At 40.7% G+C, this 22,859-nt stretch overlaps 2 protein-coding genes across 2 annotated transcripts; one reads left to right on the forward strand and one right to left on the reverse strand.

Moving 5' to 3' along the window:
* Positions 1 to 5,139: 5,139 nt before the first annotated feature.
* LOC129177841 (mitochondrial import inner membrane translocase subunit TIM44-like) lies at positions 5,140 to 15,141 on the reverse strand. Its single transcript, XM_054769392.1, has 13 exons — positions 15,077 to 15,141; positions 13,844 to 13,945; positions 13,512 to 13,676; positions 13,332 to 13,412; positions 12,387 to 12,536; positions 11,984 to 12,117; positions 9,820 to 9,905; positions 9,478 to 9,570; positions 8,921 to 9,045; positions 8,564 to 8,614; positions 8,321 to 8,410; positions 8,105 to 8,215; positions 5,140 to 7,333 (listed from the first exon to the last, which is right to left on the reverse strand). The coding sequence occupies exons 1-13, from the start codon at positions 15,104 to 15,106 to the stop codon at positions 7,214 to 7,216; spliced, it is 1,338 nt and encodes a 445-aa protein (XP_054625367.1). The 5' UTR covers positions 15,107 to 15,141; the 3' UTR covers positions 5,140 to 7,213.
* Positions 15,142 to 15,939: 798 nt separating this feature from the next.
* On the forward strand, positions 15,940 to 22,425 carry rab11bb (RAB11B, member RAS oncogene family, b). The gene is made up of 5 exons (XM_054768700.1): positions 15,940 to 16,159; positions 17,606 to 17,801; positions 20,582 to 20,775; positions 21,584 to 21,664; positions 21,798 to 22,425. The coding sequence occupies exons 1-5, from the start codon at positions 16,120 to 16,122 to the stop codon at positions 21,941 to 21,943; spliced, it is 657 nt and encodes a 218-aa protein (XP_054624675.1). The 5' UTR covers positions 15,940 to 16,119; the 3' UTR covers positions 21,944 to 22,425.
* The last annotated feature ends 434 nt before the right edge of the window (positions 22,426 to 22,859 follow it).

The raw sequence follows: 22,859 nt of genomic DNA on the forward strand, positions 1-22,859 counted from the left end.
TTCCTCCTCCACAGGACTTTTCTTCTTTGGATGGCACATATATTCTTTTCTCCTGAAAGAGGAAAACGCCGAGAGCAGAGGGTGAAGCCTTTGCATTATGTAAGAGGACTGTGCATGGGACATGTGGTCCACATTCATAACCGGTGTCTTTATCCATGCTCATCATGATTTCATAATCAAAAAAGAATGCAGGACAATAAGCACAAGGTGGTGCACATTTCCTTACCATCACCGGGTGGGGGAGGGCAACGCTGGTTGACCTTATGTACTCTGGTGAGCCAGCTGAGCATAATCAGTGTTATAGGACATGATTATGGTTTGAAACTCATAAGCAGACCATTAGGAGACTTATACACTGGAATATGAACACACGCCGGCCACAACATTGGGTACACCTGCACAGTAAATCACATCCAATACAAGAGCTGAATCAACATTTTTTTTTTTATATTTTGTTTGTTGTTTGTTGTTTGTTGTTTAAGCATCTCTGTCAACGGAAAATCTGCTGCTAGCTGCAAAATAGACAAGAGACGAGACAAGTTCTTGAGAATAACGAGAGGTACAGTTGAATAAAACTTGCATTCTAGGAGACAAATCAAATCATGTGAGAGACAGAAGCAGTGAAGGGCAGAATCACATGCCTAGACAGCCATGGCTATTTGAATCAGGTGATAAGCATATGGAGACAAGAGGCCTCTAGGCTCCAGCAGATAATCACAGCAAGTCAGTGTGACTTTAAAGAGTCTGACATCACAATCACTGACAAGATTGATCAACTTTGCTTAAATATGTTATATATTTCTTGTAATTATGTTCTACATTGTTTGTTTTTTGAAAGCGAACGATACATTTGCAAAAATTACATTTATAGTTCATGACGGCAGCCATGACGAACTCGTCACAAAAGTGTCATTTCCGGAAGTGACATCAGCGGAGTAACACCTCTCAGCGATACAAACATAGTGTTGCACGAGACAGGGGATCTTTACAGTGATGAAAGGGAAGATTTGAGCGACGTGTGCGATAGTTTTCGAGAAGAAAAGAGGGGAGAAACATTTGGAGATGAAATAGAGAACTTGCAGAACACGATGAAGATTGGTCGCCTTCAAGTGTAAATGATTCAATTCAATTATTGTTTTAACTGGGCTTATTGATGAGCGTAAAGCCTGATTTATTTCATATTTTGTGGGCGGTGCCCCTTCCCGCATATCTTGCCTGTGAAAAGCTGTTTATATAACATGTATAATGCTTGGCAGCCTTGTCGCTATGGTAAAATAGTGTTTAAAATACAATATGTAAAGACTTACTCTGTTCTGTGGTTGTTGACGCAGTGGTTGTTCTTGTCTTTTGTTCTTCCTGTGTAGCAGTCAGAACTATTCCACCGGCGGAATAGCATCCTTTTTCAAAATGCGTTTATACCGTACTTTCAAGCCGAATGCTTCCTGTAAAGGTGTTCCTTCAAAGCAGTCATCCATGAAATGAACACTGAAAAAAAAAAAAAGAACTCAAGGTGTGTGTCCATCTGTCTCTTGTTCTCTGCACTCCGTCCATCTTTGTCTTACACCTTCTTCATTTGGAAACAAAAACAAACTTACAGTATCAGTCAGATACTGTAAACATCCAGCCTTTTGGCCCTGTAGACATGAAATGACACCCATATAGTCACCTTTACACTCCTATTATTCATTGTTTACGACACATGGCTCAACGCTTATGCTGCAGGGACTCGAGACGCCTGCTAGCTAGCAAGCTAGTGTAATGGAAATGTTATATTTTACCGTGAGGCTAAATGATTTGAACAAAGGTGGTATTTCTGCTAATATATGTACATTAATGTCAAACTGATTTGCTAGAAGAACAAATTATGTTTTGTTATGACTGCTTGTTCAAAGCCAGAGACCTCCTGTCTCAAAACCAAGTTTCTCCGATGGTGTTTCCACGTCGACAGGTTCTGATTAACCTGGAATACGTCCTTGCACCTGATAAAGTACCGTTTGCTATCTTCTGCTATCTTGCTAGCTTCTATCCTGTCCTGCTATGGGTCTGTTTTGACTGCCTTCCCCTTCTGCAGAATAATATTTTTATGGGTGAATGATAATAATAATAATCATATAATAAAAGACAAATTTGTCATTGAGAATTTTCCACCACACTAGCAAGCGAGTGAGCTAACCGGTTAGACTCAAATGTATTTCTTCTAAACTTAACAAGCCAAAAACTTACCACTTCCACGTGGAATGGGAGGAGAAATGTTTTCACTGTATCATGTCGGACATGTCATGGCTGACTTTAGAACGTCATGCAGTGTTAAGGTCATGTAATGTACGGTAATGTCTCATCAGTGTTTTGTTTTTACTGCTGCCTAGTGACCAGAATACGACATGTCATATGTATTTCCATATGTTTTGACTAATAATAGACCATAGTTTACCATGAAAAAGCAATCATTTATTAATTAATACATTTCTGAATAACCGATAATCGAATAATCGAACCACGATATTGCGAGAGACGACTGTAGTAATATGAGCAACATCAAATGTAATAATGGATGTAGTGCAGTCTCTGCTGATTACATTAATATAACTTAGATTTTACTTTACTATGTGTATTTGTAAGGTACTGTATTGCTAGGCACAAATAACACTGGTCACAATGTTGGGTACATCAGCACACATTGTTGGAAAAACCAGCATAGACCAGCATAGACCAGCATATGTTATGTTTTCGTGCTGGTATGCTGGTGCTGGTGACCAGAACAACAGCATGGTCCATCAGCATAGACCAGCATGGTGCACCGGCATAGGCCAGAACTGACCAGCATAAACCAGCACTGACCAGCATAGACCAGCAAGGTGCACCAGCTAAACCAGCACCAAACCAGCATAGACCAGCACTGACCAGCATAATTTCCATGCCGGTCGATGCTGTTTTTTTCAGCAGGGCAGTCTAACGCATATTCAGCTCAAAGTCTAAATTAGAAATGAGATTTTCTGCTTGGTCCCAAATTTGCTAAAATATATAATGTACTGGCATAACATTGACATAAAAGATTGCTAAAGAACATTTACCTTTTTAATCTGGTATAATATGGTCTCCACAAATAAAAACTCTAAAATCAAAACAGGCTTCACTACACATCTGCAAATAAAGCCTCTGTCAGTCAGCTATGGATATGGAACTGTAAGTTTCATTATGTTGTTTCTCTTCAGCGAATAGGCTAACCTAGCATGATGTTGCTGTTAAAGTGTGAATGTAATGTAAGCATTTTAGCTCACATAGCTATGCTAGTGTTGCTAACGTTTGTGTCCTCCTGTCCCACTCCTTAATGTTGCTTTGTTGTATGTCATCTATGGCATCTATTAATGCAGAGTTAGTCTACTATGTATGTAAAAAGTGGATAAAATTAAGCATTTTCAAGCATAAAAATTGATAAATTAACGACAGTAAAATACAAATCGAAGGCATTCAGAAGATGCATTCAAATACATGTTGTTGATATGTAGTATTCCACACTGGTCAGTAATGTTACATTGATGACAATAACCACCACAGGAGGTACTCGGTGATAATGTGACTCTCCCCATGCTAACATGTGTGAGTCTATATAAGGGGTGGGCAAACTACGGCCTGGGGGCCACATCCGGCCCGCCAAGCATTTGAATGGGGCCCGCCAGATGTTTCCGAAGTATTTAACAGAAACTTTGAACACACAAGCTGGCAACATGACTTGCAAGTAGTCAGAGTCAGTATAAAGGTGACTATGGGGGTGTTTTTTCATGTCTAGTCTTTCTATGCTCTAACTACAAAAATATTCCATTTATAAATAAGGAATCATACTTCACCGAAATTCACTTATCACGGTCAGGTCCGGAACCAATTAACCGTGATAAACAAGAGACGACTGTATTGTACACTTAGTGGTGATGAAGAAACTTGCAATGAACTCCTTAGATGATTTGCAAAAAGTAAAAAACAAACAAACAGATAAGACATATTTTCTTTAGGTTGCATAATATGATTAGGTCACAGCTTGGCATAATCTTGGCACATATGACATAATCTGGATGTGGAACAAAACACGTGGCGTGACCGTCGAGCCAAGCTGCAGGTACTCATTATGTGACTTAATTGGCACAATTAAAACTGTACAAACACAGTGACAGGTTGCATGTAGGTTGCACAACAACAAATCCCCCCACCTGAGGTCTCCCTCAAGGTTTAATTAATAGTCATCAGTTTGTAACAGCGTCCTGAAGGGCTTTTGTAATCAAATCACAGTGAGCGGCTCTCCAGAAGGGCGCCCACTGGGTTGATAATTGAACCACTCCAGCATGTGTGCTTACGAAAGCCAACTGAATTTCATGCTTAATGGTTCACATCATGTTAAGAGGTCAAGGTGGGTAACCAGGTGATGACTTCGAGACACACACCTAGCTTTTTCTTCAACATTTTTTTAATATTGTTATACAGTAGCAGTCTAGGTCCAACTACAACTGCTTGTTAAAGGAACAACACATCAGATTCTTTCAGGCAAACTAATCAAAATGAGCATATGAAGACAGCTTCAGGATAAGTCTCTAACATCTGCTTACATAATGTGATGTTGCCACCAGATGGAGGCTCACTATGTAGTAGCATGTAGTACAGGATGTGGTTTTATATTCAAAGAATACTGTGCCGCAAAGAACATGCATTGCCTCCAGCTTTTTCCGTCGTGTTGGAGCGTCCAACCTCATTCATTCGTTCACAATACAAAGTACTCATTGCTCAGGGCTGCAGGACTTGTACTAAAGAGCACTCACAATGCAAAGTACTTTAGGTGCTCTTGCGGTTTACACTACAGCATACGGCTAAGATGCTAGAAAAGGGCCGTTTGTTCATGCAGGTACTTTGTAAGGCGTGATAGAGGTTAGTAAGTGTAAGGGCGTTCATAGCCATTCATCACAACAGACAGCTACGGGATGAGCTTCTCTATATATTGGCCCTGTGTGTGTGACTGTACTGGCATGTGTTATTTAAAGCCTGATGTATTATCCCTATACTACCAAATCCATAGGTTTATCACGCAGAGTCAATGGCTAGATCCATACACATCCATCAAAGTGTGTCAGCTTTGAAATGAGAAAAACAAAAGGACACATGCGGCCTTTTAATTATCTCCAGTGGACACCAAAACAAATAATGCAGCTGGAAAGACAGAACACTAAACATATCTTTTTGGCCCACTTTGAGATTAAATACTGTCTGTACACTTCATCTGTATGCACACCGACAAAATACTGTGAAATGGTAGAATGACATTCAAGACGAATGTTTTAAATCAGGGGTCACCAACGTGGTGCCCATGGGCACCAGGTAGACCACATGAGGTGCCCACAAGCCTGCTTTTTATTCAGGTTTTCAGTTAATAATGAAAGAACAGTAGAAAGAAATGCATTCTGAAATACAAAATGCGAGTTGTGGATACCAGCATTTTGTTAATGTTCTGGTAAAACAAGCATGTTTGCTTTGTTTGGGTTTAAAATAAGCTCTAAAAATAAATGGTACAAAAATGAGTAGCTCTTGGCCATTTTCATTTTGTAAAAGTAGCTCTCACAAGGAAAAACGTTGGTGACCCCTGTTTGAAATGCTTCCATGTGAGAGGAAAGGCCGTTACATCATTTAGTGTACAGCCTCCTGTTCGTCCGTGTTTCTCCATTGAATGTCAGTGGGTTGGCAAATAAATCCAACAGGGGTGCTTGATCGATTCTTGTTAGGCAACAAACGCAGCACTTGTGCATGACCAGTTGTAGATTGTTGCTGGTCAATGAAAAGCACCGTACGAGCATCCGAAATGTAGTTTTTATCCCAAAAAACAACTAAAATGGCATCTCACTGTGTTGTGGAAATAAGTACAAAACAAACTATGGCAATCCATGTTGTCCATTGAACAGCGACATGTCGAGAACACAAAGAGTAAAATCAAGGCGGATTACTTCACTGTTTTGACCATAAAGAGTTCAAGCTGCAGAAGCACATGAATTCACCCACTTGGGATTTTGCAGGAGGTTCAGTGTCTTCTTTAAAAAAAAAACAAAAACAAAAAAACAATAAATGTGACAGCATGTTCAGTGTGTATTGAAATGCAAGGACTAAAGACCAGAAGAACAAAAAAAAGGAATGGTAAATGAATATAAAATCATTATCAACATCTCCATAACACAGGAAGTGCAACATGACCCTCATGAAGCTGCCTTCGTGACATACAGGTACTTCAATGTGCTCCCATATACAGTATTAACACACTCATACTAAATTATGGAGATGTCATACATGTTGTCTTACACAGTTTCTAGCGAGTGAAAGCCGGTGCAGTTTGAGAAGACATGCTGCATCTCAAAACACACACACACAGCATGCACACTTGTGTGTGTGACACGACTACACATAACACACTCACTCCCCAATTTGCTAGGCAACAACTCTGATAGGACCAAGTTATACTGTAGTTCATGCAATTGAATGCACTCACGCTGTTCTGTATAATAAAAAATCATATACAATCTCTCTTATCTACATGTGTTTTGACTAAAGTTACAATTGTGTATTTTTGTCTTTACTTGGGCTCCTCCAAACCATGTATGTATTTATGTATTTCAACATGAGTCTGCTGTGCAGTCCAATTTACAAGTGCTCCAGAGACAATACCAAAATGTGTTAATCTCTGGGAATGGTGACCACACCCATGTTGCATTTCCTGGTAAAATAAATTCTTTGAATGCTAATGTAATAATGTACACTGCCCTCGTTTTTTGGACTAATTTTTAAATCTTGCAAATAAATTTGTTTGACAGTATCTATGGAAACACAAGTCAAGCCTTATAATATGGAGAGTTAACTAACATGCTTATGCCTATAACCTTTAAGTTTCTAGTATTTGACAGCGAGCATAGCACCCTACAATAGTGTGAAATCCACAAGCTCTTCTTGTCACAAGTTGAATGAAATTTTAAGTTCTCAGTCCACTTAGTACCTGGAAACCAACAGCTCACTGTATATTTTTATAAATGTACACATCAAGTCTTTTGAGTGGCAATGGCAAAAGGCGGAAGTGGAGATAAATGCACCAAATATTAGTCTGTGTGAGCATTAGTATGTGTAGGCATCCCACGCTCTTCCTTGTTCCTTCTGCGCTTATCTCCAATTATGTCCCCTACTCTTCTTTTCCCTCTTAGAGAACCTGCTCAGTGCTGGAGGCAGAGATGTCCAGGAGTCTCCACGCTGCATTGGGGTTCAGCTCCTCCTGGTCACGACACAGCGCCCAAACATACATCATCCTCAGCACTTTCTCCTGTTAAGAGGGAGAAGAGTGCATCTTCAGAGATGGTATGCAGAGAGCTAACAGGGTTTTAGACTGATTTTCAAGAACATCACACCACAGCATGTGTGTACGTATGTATGTATGTATGTATGTATGTATGTATGTATGTATGTGGTAATGGTGGAGTCAGGTGGTTTAGATGTAGAATACTAGGACAACATTATGAGCAGTCTCACTTGTACAACACTCGATGCAGTACTTTTATGGTAGCATTTTATCGAGCATGAAATATAGTCTGTCTAGCCTCATTTTCCTCAATCATGCCATGGATCTGTTGATTTTTTTTTCCATACATTTTGGGGCAAAATCCGTCCCCATATTCTACACTGTCATTAAGTGTCAGTAATGTTACATTGATGAAACAATAGCCACCACAGGAAGTATGCTGTCAATGCTAACGTGGGAGTCTCTGTTATGACTTATTAATGACTAAGATGTCTCATTTTCTATTATGACTACTATATTGGGTAACAGAAGTTTATAAAGGTGACTATAGGGGTGTTATTTCATGTCCACAGGGCTCTAATAATGGTAAAAACTGTATTTATAGGGTCATGAACAGGTTTTTTTAAGCTTTAACAATGAAAATAGTCCATTTATTAATGTTGAATCCTACTTTGCGGAAATTCACGCATCGCTGTCAGTTCTGGAGCCAATTAACTGCGATAAACGAGAGACACTGTAATATCGCTGATTGGATCAAATCCACCATCAAGGTAGAGCAAATTTAAAAGGACTGACCGGATCTCCTTCCACTATGTCCCCTTTGGGGCTACGAATCACCATGACAACTTGGGCCTGGAAGGTGATGATCAGCACTGGGCCTTGGTCCATCATTTTCCCCATAGCCAACTATAACCAAGAGCAAGGCAAGCCATGAACACATTCAATGAGAATAATTCACATGAAAGTAGTGTGTGCAGGTGTGCATTCTAGTGTTTGCATGTGAACACTTACATCAATGTTATCAATATCAAGGACTTTGGACTGGAATAGCAACCCCAGACCTTTCGCCTGCTGGATGGGATGGGCAAGTTGACTGTATGTCTGAGGACGGACAGGACAGAAACCAAAATAGTCAGACAAATAAATTACTAGGAAGTATTGTGAAGCATGTACTTCGGCCAGATTAACATAGACTTGTTCAATGGTGTATGAACTGCATAAGCTGTAATCAAATGTTGCCTGTGTATGACTCACCGCTTCATAGCACCAGTCCTTTAAGACATGCAACTCTCCACGAATCATTGCCTGCAGAAAGAACAGCAACACTGTGTTGATAGTCAGTGTTTAAGGATTTTTCTAAACAAGCTTAGGCACTAAACTTAGGCACTGTAGACTAACATGAGGTCATTACTGCATAAAGCTACACTAACTACAGAGAGCCTTAAATTATTATGGATTACAATTATTTGTAATCATTTGATTGTATCGATCACATCACTTCATCAACATACAGTATATTATCTGCCGATAGCATCTGGCACATCATGAGTAACTTATGAGCTGCTATTCTAAGAGCTACAGTTTGTGGAATAAATGAGTACAGTACTTCACCTCCAATATGTTTGGAATGATGTCTTTCTCACACTGTTTGAGAAAAGAGTCTTTGTCAAATTTGGGGTCTGCCTTGAGGATCTCGGTAAGCACCTCTGACATCTCCGTCTTGGAGAAAAGGCCACCTAGGGAAACCATCACCATCACCAAAAACATTTGGTTAAAACACAAGATCTGTATTAAAAAAAACAACAAAAAAACAACTTGATATACAAAAATAAAAGTGTTTAGTATCACAGGGGCATCGCTTTGACCATCTTATCATAGCTAATAATCTAACCAAATCATTAGTAGCAGCTCTCAGCGTACTGCAATGCAATTCTACACCATTGCAAACTACAAAAAGAATAGCAAAATATATATTTAAATCGATACTTCTTTAATAGTGTCAAACAGGTCAGGTCGCATCAAGCAGGTATACCTAAAGTTGCGGCTATCGTATCGTATCGTATGGATATCGTATCTAGGTGCGTGTGTCTGAACAGACCTTATTTGTTGATTAAACTAAATCAATGCTTCAGAAAGAAAATCCAGAAAAAAACTGACAATCTTATTACCAAGGAGGTCAGTGACTCGGTCAGTCACAGCTCTGGATGCTCTGATGAAGGCATTGTCACTCTCATCGTATTTCATCTTCATCTCAAAGAACCCTGCAGCAGACAGAAAGAAGACTGAGAACTTGACCGGGTCACACTTGGTTGGAGCTGTGACAACAGGACAGTTTTGAAACAGACAGAATTGTGTAACTGTTGTGAAATCCACGTAAGGCTGCTGCCACCTGCTGCTTTGAAGAGAAAATGACATACATGTGCACAATTATGGGATGTACATACTGTAGAACTACTGCAATCGATCGGTCTCTAAACATACTGATACTGTACATCTCAGGAACTACTTACTGTTAAAAACCATGTTATTGTCTTTGAAGTCCCTCCATTGCTGGTACCACTTTGAGTCCTTGTGGAGAACAACATCCATAGCTTCCCTGCATCACAGCACAACATGACAAGGGCTATTACGCCGACGCATGAAGAACTATACACTCATCCCTGGCAATATCGCGGTTCAATTATAGCTCGCTCGCTGTATCGCATATTTTCATAAATTAATTAACGCCGTTTCGTGGTAGACTACAGTCAATTATTAGTCAAAACATATTATAATACAAGTGATATGCATTTGATTTAATTTGTTATGTATATGATCTGGTCAGCGATCCTTTTGTACAGTGTAGTATTGTGCCATAACTAATGTCTTAGACAATGTCGCCCTCCCACTTTCCTTCAAAACAAAAACAACTACAGTATGTCTGCCGTGTGTAACTTAACTGCCAACACATGCCACAAAAACTATCTTGCGGGGGTAGCACATTCAAAAACTTTAATACAGCATTTGAAGAACATATAATTGACAGCAACAGCCTGGAGATCGGGAAGACCTGGGTTCGATTCTCCCCTGGGCATTTCTGTGTGGCGTTTGCATGTTCTCCCCGTGTACGCTTGGGTTTTCTCCGGGTACTCCGGCTTCCTCCCACATTCCAAAAACATGCATGTTAGGTTAATTGGTGACTCTAAATTGTCCATAGGTATGAATGTGAGTGTGAATGGTTGTTTGTCTATATGTGCACTGTGATTGGCTGGCGACCAGTCCAGGGTGTACCCTGCCTGTCGCCCAAAGTCAGCTGGGATAAGCTCCAGCGTGCCCCCGCGACCCTAATGAGGATGAAGCGGTATAGAAAATGGATGGATAATTGACAGTGTATGGCGAGTTTGAGGCTCACGGTGTGATCAAACGGCAACTAACGCAGCTATGTGGCTAACACTCGCATGTATGTGTGTGGCAGTCAGAAGGCTAAGCAAATAACCCGAAAAATAATTTCATTCATCAGGCGAAATGATCAGCCTCTCTCAGCAGTGGAAGACACCGGGTTTGCAGAGTGCTTTCTCACGTACCTGGAAGTTCCACCAATGTACTCTCACATCCAAAGTCTTCTTTAAAGACACAAGGGGAAAAGTCATGACAATTGTAGAGCCCCCTGGCAGTCAAGGGACCTTGGAATTTTCCTGACTTTTCCACTTTATACGGCACCCCAGGCCAATAGCTCTCATTACAAATAAATTGAAAAATGGATAATTAATCCATGTGATCGGTATCGGCCGATCAGTCTTGGATTATTGGTATCGGAATCTGCAGCATTAAACCCTGACCGGAGCATCTCGTTACTATACATTACATTACCTTTACACTGCATGAAGTCAGCCATGGCCTGTTCTCGACATGATTGAGTGAATGCTATGCTTTAACTACAAACATATTCCATTTTATTAACAGTGAATTCCATATTGTGGAAACTCATTTATTGCGGTTGGGTCTGGAACCAATTAACTGCTATAAATGAGGGACAACTGTACATCGCGTTTTTTCAAAAATTAATGAATTATTACTGTTTCATGGTTGACCATTATTAGTCAAAAAATATAGAAAGACAAGTTATATGTAGTGTTCTGGTCACTAGACTAGTAATGTTACATTGATGAGACATGACATGGTATGTCTGATATGACATCCATCCATCCACTTTCCCTCATTAGGGACGCGGGGGGTATGCTGGAGCCTATCCCAGCTGACCTCAGGCGAGAGGCGGGGCACATCCTGGACTGGTCGCCAGCCAATCGCAGGGCACATAAAGACAAACAATCATTCACGCTCACATTCATACCTATGGACAATTTAGATTTGCTAATGAACCTAACATGCATGTTTTTGGAATGTGGGAGGAAACCGGAGTACCCGGAGAAAACCCAACATGACATAATGGAAAAAACTTTTCCTCACATTCTGTGTGGAAGTAAAGTGAAACCTATTTATAAAGTCATAAACAGGTTTTCTATGCTCTAACTACGAAAATATTCCGTTTATTAATAACGAATCCCACTTTGCAGAAATTCACTTATCGTGGCCGGGTCTGGAACCAATTAACTGCGATAAACAAGGGACAACTGTACAACAGTCCCTGATTAAAAACAGAGTGCTCATTTTGTTGTCACAGCTGTAGCAACTTACTCATTCGCCTCAAACACTCTAGTGTCACCAGCAGCTGCCTTTGATGAAAAATCACTCCTTTTCCTCAGTTGAGAAGGAGCTCTGTAAGGCCCGGCATCCCCCACATGAATCTCCTTCTTCATGTTTTCAACACCCTGCATTGATGACATGCAGCTTTTTACACATAAACTTGCAAAAGCATCACTCATTCATCTTCAAAATTAAACTTGCAACAGAATGCAATTTGAGTGCAAGAGACTGGCCAATAAATTGTTAATGTCCTAATTACGGAACAAAAAGAATAAATCATGACCCAGTTTCTCACTCCTTTCACAGTCAGCTGGCTACTAACAATAACAACAAGATGGATGGAAATAGCAGCAGTATAAAGAAAGAAAGTTTTAGCTTTTTTTCCTCCTCTCACCTGTGAGATGGCCTTAAAGGCATTGGTCTTTCCCAGTCGTTCTCCTCCCTTGGAGACTGTTTCAGCAGAGTGCATGGCAGTGCGGGCTGCTTCCTCCACACCTTCCTTTATCTTCTTCCCAAAGTCTGTGCGGCTCACTTTTTTAATACCCTGTGTTCAAAAGGCAGGTGACGCACGCACGAGGCAAAGATATCACAAAAAATACTCATTTAAATCATGTTAACATCTACATTACATTTTTGTTTACATTGCAGAAGATAAAACAGCTTATACACAAAAAGGTGCATGTGAATGTCAATGCATGTGAATTACTCCACGTCATTTGGTACCCTTGCCGAGTACAATGAAAAAATATGACATTATATTGCGATCTACTAATTTAATATCTACTAAGTTACACTCTTTTGCACTGTGTGTATGCTACCAGCCCTGCCTCCACCCATCGAGACAAAAAGACTGTATGACTGACAAAAGAGCTCACTCAGTTCACGCCGTTCTATGGAACAAACGCGCTGAGGTGCTGAAACCAATGCACAGAGTGAAACCTCTTCCTGACTGTTTGGAGGCGGGAGATGAAGAAAACAGACATGCATGCACATGGCAATGTATCAAGTTCATTTTCATATATTGTTTGATTTATTACTTAGAGTAATTTATTATCATCCCAGGCCAGGCAGTTTTTTTTCTGAACAAGAAATCTTGTCACGTTTTAATCTCTCGAGATCTTGTGACACCCCTAGAAATGACCCACTGTGTCTCAAATTTTCTGTCAACTAAAACGGTTGACAATGTATGTCAACATCAGCTTATCGTAAGTGGGCACTTTTAAGTAATAAGAACGCGGTCGACTGGGACTTGATGAGTTGGTTGACTTAGACTGGTTGATGACAAACAGGGTCGACTTTAACAGTTTCTACTGTATTTTGGTTTAGTTCTATTATTTACCTCCTTCATTGTTTCCAACGAAGAGTCCAGTGTCTTTTTAAATACTTCAGAGGTCCTCACCGTCTCCGACTCTATAGATTTCTAAAGAAATAAAAACAAACTATACAGTAATCCAAATTCATATTGAATATACATAACTAAGACTTTATTAGGTTATTATCGAGTGTGGCGATGTCTTACATATTTCCTGCGTGCCTGTTGGAGTGCATTTGACTCCTCCAGCCTCTTGGCCTCTTCTCTGAACTTTTTGATGTTCTCCTTCATCTCCCGATTCTCACTGAGCTCCTGACGAATGCTGTCCACAAACTCTCCCAGGAAACCTTTACTGCCCGAGGCATATCGCACCTGATGAAACAAGACGGAGTGTTAAAAATGGAAACAAATGAAACCAAGGTTAAAACCGACACATAAGAACTTCACTGGACCACATTCCTCCTCTTTCTCTTGAAAAGACACACCACAAGCAACACCCGATGCACAAAGAAATGCTACAAACATTATTCATGCTTTACCTGCAGTGCTGCTGCACTCCTTTGTAACCTTTCAGCATCTCCTCTAAAACAGGAGGACACCAGTGGCCGGGAGCAGGGAGCCATTAAATGTTTACCAACCAGCTGCAATGAAGAGAACATCCTCAACTCTCAGTTACAAATACCTCAACACTGATGAAGATGTAGAATAGGGGTGTCAAATTTGTGCCATGGAGGGCCGAGACATTGCAGGTTTTCTTTCCAGCCGGTCACTAAAGCAGGTGATTTTAATGATCAACACCTTCAATTTGAGGGAAGGCGCTCATCACTTAAATCAACTGCTCAAGAAAGTGGTTGGAAAGAAAACCTGCAGCGTCTCGGCCCTCCATGGCACGAGTTTGACACATGTGTAGAACATACACTTAACTAGCCTGAGAGCTGACATAAATTACAAATTTAAATTGTAATGGTGTGAGCAGTTGCATAAAATTTACAAATAGCTACATAGGAAACATGGTCAAAACAGGTCAGGGGTGTCTTCACTGAGGGCCACTGCTCCAGTTATGGCTGCCCTCAGAGGGCCACTTGTAACTGTCAATATATATGAATATAACCTCATGATATTATTACACAATCGCCCATGCATTTGAATATATTTTTTCTAACAAGTTGATGGAAAATTTGCTTTGAAATGAGAAGTGCAGTGAGAATGTCAGATGACAAGCAGACATTCAAGTGTTTATTTTTTATAACAAAAAATGCCTGGAATATCTTGGTGCGGGATCAGATAACATTAAAGTTTAGAAGAACTGCACGCCGGAATTTTTTACTGTCAAAACGAAAGAATAAATACATTCAGAAGGAAAAAGGTGAAGTGCATGATGACATATTATTCACATTATTCACAAGCTTTCGCGGGCCACATCCGGCCCCCTGGCCTTGAGTTTGACACCTGTGCTCTGGGTAGTGCCTCAAACCACCTGATTTTGCAATATTTACTCATGCAACTATCAACCATTGCCAGTAAAAAAAAAAAACGTTATAAACGAAAACATACCCTATAGCTAGTAATGCGCTTAATTTAATTTGAAAAATCTCGCTAAAATGACGCAACAAGGCCCATTCATACGCGCATCTCTTGCCACATTAATGACAAGCGCGAGGCTCTCCGCCCCCACGCTACACAGAGAAAGACAAACTCAAAACTGTGTACGCTTATTGAGTCATTCGCTTGGTTTAAACAGCTAGAGTGAAGGACATACATGATGAGCCTACCTGGTAACATCGACACAAGGAGGCTGCCATCTTGATTTGAAGTCGAACTGCACGTGCAACCTTGCAACAGCAGCTGACTTTCCACTCAGCCAATAGGAGAAGAAATCGCAGTTGCGGGGCGGAGCCAAGGTGTCATATGGCTTTTAAAGGGAAATTCCTCTCAAAAAGTTCATCAAAATAAAATCACTCAAATCAACACCCGAGCACTCAATCTAATTCCAACATAATAAAGGAAATATGCTATTTGTATTCATATCATCTTTTATTTCGATTTCACAAATAAGTAATACTTGAGGATACAATGCAACAAGTAGACTGAAACATGACACAGAAGAGTTAACGTCCATCTTTGTTTCTAAAAAAAATACCAAAAAGATACTTAAAAACACAATTATACACTAATGCAAAAACATAATTCTATAACTCCACACATACACATATTCTACAATGCAAATGAGCCAAACAAACCAAAACAAGTTTAAACTCGGCCAAAACATTGTATTATCCTTATTGATTTTGTATTTCAGACTGTGAAAAATTGTGCAACATTTAAGTAAGGATCAGCGAGAAGTCAAGATGTGACATGACACCTAAATTATGGTAAAGTGTCATCATTGAATTTGCAAGTTGCATGTTGAATGTTTCCACCAGTAATACTTTACATACATAATTTGCATTGTATTTGTTATTTTCTGTACGCAGAAATGAGTATGCCTGTATGCAATTATACACGAAACAATGTGTGGGTAAAATATTTATAACCCCACTGTTCTTTTCAGTCAGTATGTCTGCGGTCTGAACCACCGTTGGAACGTCCATGGTAGCAGCGCCCCCTAGAGGAAGATATTCAAAGTGCAGGGACTCCTCCCTCTGCAGAGTTGAGAGCTTTGCCTTTCTGCAGCCAGCTCGCCCTGACAGCCAGCACTGGCGCAGAGTCTCACCACCAACCGTTACCATATTTTTCTGCTTCTTTCCCCCATCTTTCCCACCCATACTTCACACATCATTCTGCGGGAACAAGCGTCGGAGCGGCCTCGTGTAGAATGGGGAACCGAGACGATGAATACGATTTCTTGTTCAAAGGTAAAATGGGGGGGGGAGATGATGACCGCATTCTTCCTTCACACCGGCTCACACTGTCATCGCTTTGGAAACGCTTATTATAGTCGTTGTTGTGCCCTGATGCTTACCAGGTTATGATTGTCCAAACATATGTTGATATAGAAGCGGCAGGATGGCGATCTTAATAACGCAGTCATTGCAACGTTTCAGTGCCTGCAGCTATGCTTCTAGGTAGGATGCAACACCCTATATCTGTGTGTAGGCCTGTGGAACTTTGGTGCTATCCCCATAAAAGAGCCATCATCATGAAGCTAGTAAAGGCCCCATCAACATCCTGATCTGACCAAAGTGCCTCTTGATCAGATGAGGATGTTCCTCAGCCAGATGTTACAAGGAGCCTCCTGATTTAATGCATGATATGTGCTGATGGATCTGCTGTTTATCTTCTGAACTCAGCTGGATCCAGAATGCCTCTTTGATGGTGATATCAGCTCCTGTGGCATATTAACATCCTGGGGGGTGCAGGAGCCAAAAGGCCATTTAGATATAACAAAGTATCCTCTGTGGGATGAATAGTGCATCTGCCGGAGGCAAGGACTCCCTCTCTCCCTCTCTGCCCGAGCCGTCGTCCTGAGCGCCGCAGAAACAGGAAGGGCAAGGCGGCCTGAAACTGTCGATTCAGTTTTGGATGGAGCCTGTTATCAACTTCCTGCAGCCCAGACCAGAATGGTGTCAAAGTTTTCCTCTATTTCCTCTGTGGAGGGAGCAAAAACAATAAGGCTCCACCTCTGCTGCTGCTGCGTTGTACACAGGAGCCCCCCACCCCCACCCCCCACCACCCCAGGCCTGTACTGACTCAGCTCTCTGACCTGCTGCTCACTGGACTCTTTCAAGACAACAACAGACCTTTAGACACTAGAGATGCGGTGTGGCAGCCATCAAAACAAACACCAATTGTTCACTTAGTGCAATGTTGGAATATTAATATGAACGCACATACACCATGCCCAAGGCCATGTGTGTTTATTATTATTATTAACATCATTATTATTAACAGTATTATTAGACTCCTCATTGTCAGTGTCTTTAAGGGCGGTCGACGGGGGTCTTTTTTGATAGAAATGAATAGAAAGACTGAAAATATTCCATCCAGTCAATTCATGTGCGCAATAAAGAAACATCAGTTATTCATGCAATGATAGACGTCGGCGTGTGCAACCAGGGCTGTGGAGCCAACTCACCCTGGCCAGTGAGGCTCACTGAGGGACGGAGAGAGTGAGGAAGAAGTGTCGGTCATCATGCTATCGATAGTGCAGTGTGATTCCCTGAAGAAAATGTCAGCTTTTGTGATGCAGCTCATTAATTAAAAATAATTTTTAGCAATTGCATATTAGTATGAATCAAGATTTTCCTATCTATCACATTTGTGCATACATGCTAATATATTCCCATTGCCTTTCTCTACAGTTGTGTTAATTGGGGACTCGGGTGTTGGCAAGAGCAACCTGCTCTCTCGATTCACACGGAATGAGTTTAACCTGGAGAGCAAAAGCACCATCGGCGTGGAGTTTGCAACACGCAGCATTCAGGTGGATGGCAAGACGATAAAGGCACAGATCTGGGACACAGCGGGACAGGAACGCTACAGAGCCATCACGTCAGCGTGAGTTCATCTCTGTGCAGAGGAGATAGCCTGATTGACAAAAACAACTCAGGGAGGGGGGCAAGAGTCAATCTAGGTAGCTTTAAAGTTAGGTTTTGGTGCACATTATTTGTGCACATTTTGATACATTTCTGTCAGTCATGATGCTCAAAGCACCCTAGTGGGGACGAGCTGTATTAAAAAATGGATGGATGATGCTCAAAGCATAATTAAGACACTGCAAAAATGATAATAATACGGTAAGTAATGATAATACACTTTGGACAAATGTCACAAAAGCAAAACAAGCTGGTAATGTAATAATTGTCTAGTATTTTAATAAGGGAACTGTGCATTTGTAATTTGACAGAATGCTAATTCTACTGCAAAATCAGTCTACTACTACTCACTGAAAATTGCATTAGACATAAGAAACTTGTAGAAAAAAATGTAGATACCACTTATCCTATTGACTCTCAAATTGCGATACGAGCACCGCCGGTGGTACGTTGGCTTCATCGATTAGTACTAGCTAGATTGTTGGGGTTTCAGTTGGTTCTCTGTTTTCATTTATGAGTGTGACCTTCATGTGTAAAGTGCCATGAGATCAATGTTACTGTGATTTGGCGCTATATAAATAAATTGAATAAAATTCAATTGAAAAAAATCAAGAAAGAAAATTGTAATGGAAACATATACGGCCGACCCTCGCCACATCACAGTTCGAATTTCACGGCTTCAGTCTTTCACAGTTTTTTAAAAATATATTAATTAATAAAAATATGCTGTTTCATAGTTGAATAAGGCCTATTATTAGTCAAAACATATGCATATTTAAGGAAATGTTACATATTTTTTGACTAAATTAAGCATTTTCCAACATAGAAAGGGCTAAATGAACTAAAATACAAATACCGTGTAGGGCAGGCGTGTCAAACTCGTTTTCATTGAGGGCCACATGACAGTTACGGCTGTCTTCGGAGGGCCACTTGTAACTGTCAATATATGTTAATAGAAATATGAATGTAAACTTCTGATATTACACAGTTGTCCTTGCATTTGATTATTATATTTTTACTAACGAATTGATGGATAACTTTGAAATGAGGCATGAAGTGAGAATGTCAAGGTGACATGCAGACATTGAAGTATTTATTTTTGATAAAAAAGCTTGTTGCATGATCAGATAGCTAGAACAGACTGCATGCTGTACAATTTTTCTGCCAAAGTTAAGGAACAAATACATTTAGAAGGAAAATAGTGAAGCGCAATATTGACACAGATTATTCCCAGGCTTTTGCAGACCACATACTGTAAAATGATGTGGCGTGCCACATCTGTCCCACGGGCCTTGAGTTTGACAACGCCCGGTGTAGGGCATTCAAAAGACACATTCAAAGATGGTGACGAAATATTCTACACTAGTCAGTAGGTGTCAGTAATGTTACTGTAATGTTCGGTGAGATACACAATCAGCAGACTTGATTGCTGGGACAACAAGCTCTGATTGCTGGTTTGAATTATCTCACAGCAGGCACAATAAACCCTAATAAAAACACGGGCTACTCTTGCAGCCGTAATCCACGGCAAGCTGAAACAACGTGATGTCACTTCCTGTCCACCACTCACATTGCTCCCCTAGGGAACACATTTATATCAACATACACGAGCATGAGTCTTATTTATGTGTTAAATGGCTTATTTACTATATTGGGTAATACGAGTGTAAAGGTGACTACAGGGGTGTTAGTTCATATCTAAAGGGCTCTATTAATGTTCTACTTGATGGAAAGTCACTTATCATGGTCGCATTTGGAACTAATTCACTGTGATAAACAAGGGACTAGTGTAATAATAATTGTACAAATACAAATGAATCAAACCAAATATTCGCAGAAATTTTATTTTAATTTGAATTTTCCTTTGCTGAAATATAAATGTTTAACTCACCTCAATTACCTGCAAGCACAAGCCATGTATCCATCCATCCATCCATTGAACAGAATAAGAATTTCATTGCATAGTATAACTGCCTGTTTTACTATGCATATGACAATAAAACTCTTGAATCTTGAATTTTGAATTTACTATGCCGCTTATCCTCATCACGGTCGCGGGGGTATGCTGGAGCCTATCCCAGCTGACTTTGGGCAAGAGGCAGGGTACACCATGGAGTGGTCGCCAGCCAATCGCAGGGCACATATAGACAACCATTCACACTCCCATTCATACCTATGGACAATTTAGGGTCACAAGTTGCAAAACATGCATGTTTTTGGAATGTGGGAGGAAAAAGCCATATATTTTAAGCTAATGCAGTATGTGATGCTAAGCGACGGTAGAAACACTGTCGGTACTTGCAAAGCAAAATATTTTTGTGGTACTGAGAACCATTGACTTATGCTGTTCAGGGTCACGCTGGAGTCTATTCCAGCTGAATTTGGCCGAGAGGCAGGGTACGTCCTGGACTGGCCACCAGTCAATCACAGCACACGCTCACATTCACACCTACGGACGAATTCGAGCCTGGAGTTGCATGTTTTAGGACTGTGGGAGGAGAGAGTTACAGTATCTGAGAAAATGCACACAAGCAACGGAAGAACATGCAAACCCCACACAAAGATTGCAACCCGGATCTCTTGACTGTGAGGCAGACATGCTAACTGCATGCTTTTATTCAAAGTATGTACTGTATCACCTTGAGTATGGTTTTTCAGTGATTTACCTTATATGCTATTAACAGCTGTGACGTGCTAATCAAGGTGCAAAACTGCTGTCATAAATACCGAATGTTATTTCAGTTACTACAGAGGAGCAGTGGGGGCCCTCCTAGTGTACGACATAGCCAAGCACCTGACCTATGAGAATGTGGAACGCTGGCTGAAGGAGCTGAGGGACCACGCTGACAACAACATTGTCATCATGCTGGTCGGCAACAAAAGTGACTTGCGCCACCTCAGGGCCGTGCCCACAGACGAGGCCCGCGCCTTTGCAGGTAAAGCATTTCCTTCTTTGAGGAAAAGAACTCAGGAAGACTCCAGCTGTAAAACAAGCGCACATCTGTAGTGTTTGTGTGATCAGCACTTCGCTGGACAGCACATTCAAGCTGCTTGGCGTTGCCCAAGTCAGCGAGTATCAATTTTAGCTGTGCAGACAAGAAATGGAGCTGCAGGTTTGACAGCTAAATAAGGAAAAGACGTCTATTTGGACTACAAAGGTCATTGTACACTCTGAGAAATAGAACGGCAACGCAGTCTTTTAAGGTATCATGTACCTTACAAGTACAATAATATACAATGAAGTGATGTATGCAATTCCTGCCTGTATGGTTCCATTTCTCTTAAGCAAAAGTAATATAATCCAATGTGTCCTTTGTGGCTTGTTATTGTTTTTTGGTTATGCTGCAACTCCCTGAACTATTGTCCAAATAATTGCAACAGATAGTGTATTTAAACCACTGTCCAAGCTACATTTATTTCCAATACGGCATCAAAGCAGGAAGTCGATGAGCTTGTTTATGGAAAATAAAAAAATTTTAAGAACTTGACTGCTTGGTAAAAGGAAGAAATGGGGTTAGTATTTGGAAATGCTTGACAAGCAGCAGTACATTTCGTATCTATTATTTGCTATTGTTATTGTGCTGCTTACTTTTTACATTCCAGACCACCACAACGCAATGCAGTATAACATTGTAGCACAACAACTATAAATGATCAACAATGCAACTGCATTACTGTTGAAACAGTAAGTTGTTGTATTCCAAAAAACTTTGCTTTAAAATGTGCTTTCTCTTTACGCCCCAGAAAAAAACAACTTGTCGTTCATAGAAACGTCAGCCTTGGACTCAACAAACGTTGAAGAAGCCTTCAAGAATATCCTTACAGGCGAGCTTGTTCATTTTTTTTTTAAATACTAATGGAAACTTATGTCTTGCATCACTTTTCAGTGGACACTGTAAGCTGCTGTGAGCATCATGAAGAAACCAACATTGTTTCTTGTGTGTGTCCAAAAACCTAGAAATCTACCGTATCGTATCGCAGAAACAGATTGCGGAGCGATCTGCCCACGACGAGTCCCCAGGAAACAATGTGGTTGACATCAGCGTGCCCCCAACCACGGACGGCCAGCGGGGGAGCAAGCTGCAGTGCTGTCAGAACCTGTAACATATGGCAACTGTGCTTTAAAGTGGATTATGAATTGGAATCCAGTGCTGGTATGCTTCTTCTGCCTGGGAGGTGCAACATAGTCTGAATCGGCGCTTTTTAGACGCAGGAATCCGGTTCATGATGCCACAGAAGGAATTGATTTCAAGTAGTAATCTGACCCAGTTTCAGCCTGCTACAATCTAGTGCAAAAATTGGACTGCTGCTACAACACAAGTAACTGTGACTTAGCGATGATTGTGTAGTAAAGTCGTCAGTACAGTCTCTCTGCTACAAAGGTTTGAGTAGTACCAGCAATCCCGTTTTTGGACTCCACTTCTTTTTGTTCAGTCATCATCTCAAAAAGTAGTAGTAATGCTGCTGATGCTCATTTCCTGTAAAATATATTCTGTTTTGTTTTGTTTTTTTGGGTTTATTTTGATAGCGTGTCTGCTCACATACATTATATTAATGCCATGAAAATAAATTTTACAGTATTATGAGGCTGTGTACTGATAATTACAACCAATATACAGTATCTCACCTCACTGAACACACCTGCACAATCATAAGATGGATAATAATGCTGTTTTGAATGACATGGGAAGGCAGAGAGGTATTAATGTAACATTTATTAAGTAATGTGGTACTTATTTAGCCTCTTCAAATATTAGAAACATTGCGTGAGCTTCTGCACCACTGCAAAGTAAAATATTTAACATAGCGTTGCCACTTCTGGCAGTATTTTGATGGCTCAGATGGTAGAGTGGTCGTCTCCCAACCTGAAGGTTGTCGGTTCGATCCCCCGTCCTCCTGTGATTGTCCTCCTTGGGCAAGATACTGAACCCCCAGTTACTCCTGATGCCGCGTAAATGTAAATGTGCTAGCAGTGTCAAAGCGCTTTGAGTGCCTTCGAGGTGGAAAAGCTATACAAGTC

This window comes from Dunckerocampus dactyliophorus, chromosome 2 (genome assembly GCF_027744805.1).
Source record: "Dunckerocampus dactyliophorus isolate RoL2022-P2 chromosome 2, RoL_Ddac_1.1, whole genome shotgun sequence".
Classification (NCBI taxonomy): domain Eukaryota; kingdom Metazoa; phylum Chordata; class Actinopteri; order Syngnathiformes; family Syngnathidae; genus Dunckerocampus; species Dunckerocampus dactyliophorus.

What these genes read in the sequence shown, in the direction of transcription:
- LOC129177841 (XM_054769392.1), bottom strand. Translation starts at nt 15,106, where the DNA reads ATGGCAGCCTCCTTGTGTCGATGTTACCAG. An exon ending in CCTTGTGTCGATGTTACCAG is followed by an intron (nt 13,946 to 15,076) that starts GTAGGCTCATCA and finishes TCTTCATTGCAG; the next exon opens with CTGGTTGGTAAACATTTAAT. An exon ending in GGAGTGCAGCAGCACTGCAG is followed by an intron (nt 13,677 to 13,843) that starts GTAAAGCATGAA and finishes TTGTTTCATCAG; the next exon opens with GTGCGATATGCCTCGGGCAG.
- rab11bb (XM_054768700.1), top strand. Translation starts at nt 16,120, where the DNA reads ATGGGGAACCGAGACGATGAATACGATTTCTTGTTCAAAG. An exon ending in TACAGAGCCATCACGTCAGC is followed by an intron (nt 17,802 to 20,581) that starts GTGAGTTCATCT and finishes ATGTTATTTCAG; the next exon opens with TTACTACAGAGGAGCAGTGG. An exon ending in CTTCAAGAATATCCTTACAG is followed by an intron (nt 21,665 to 21,797) that starts GCGAGCTTGTTC and finishes CCAAAAACCTAG; the next exon opens with AAATCTACCGTATCGTATCG.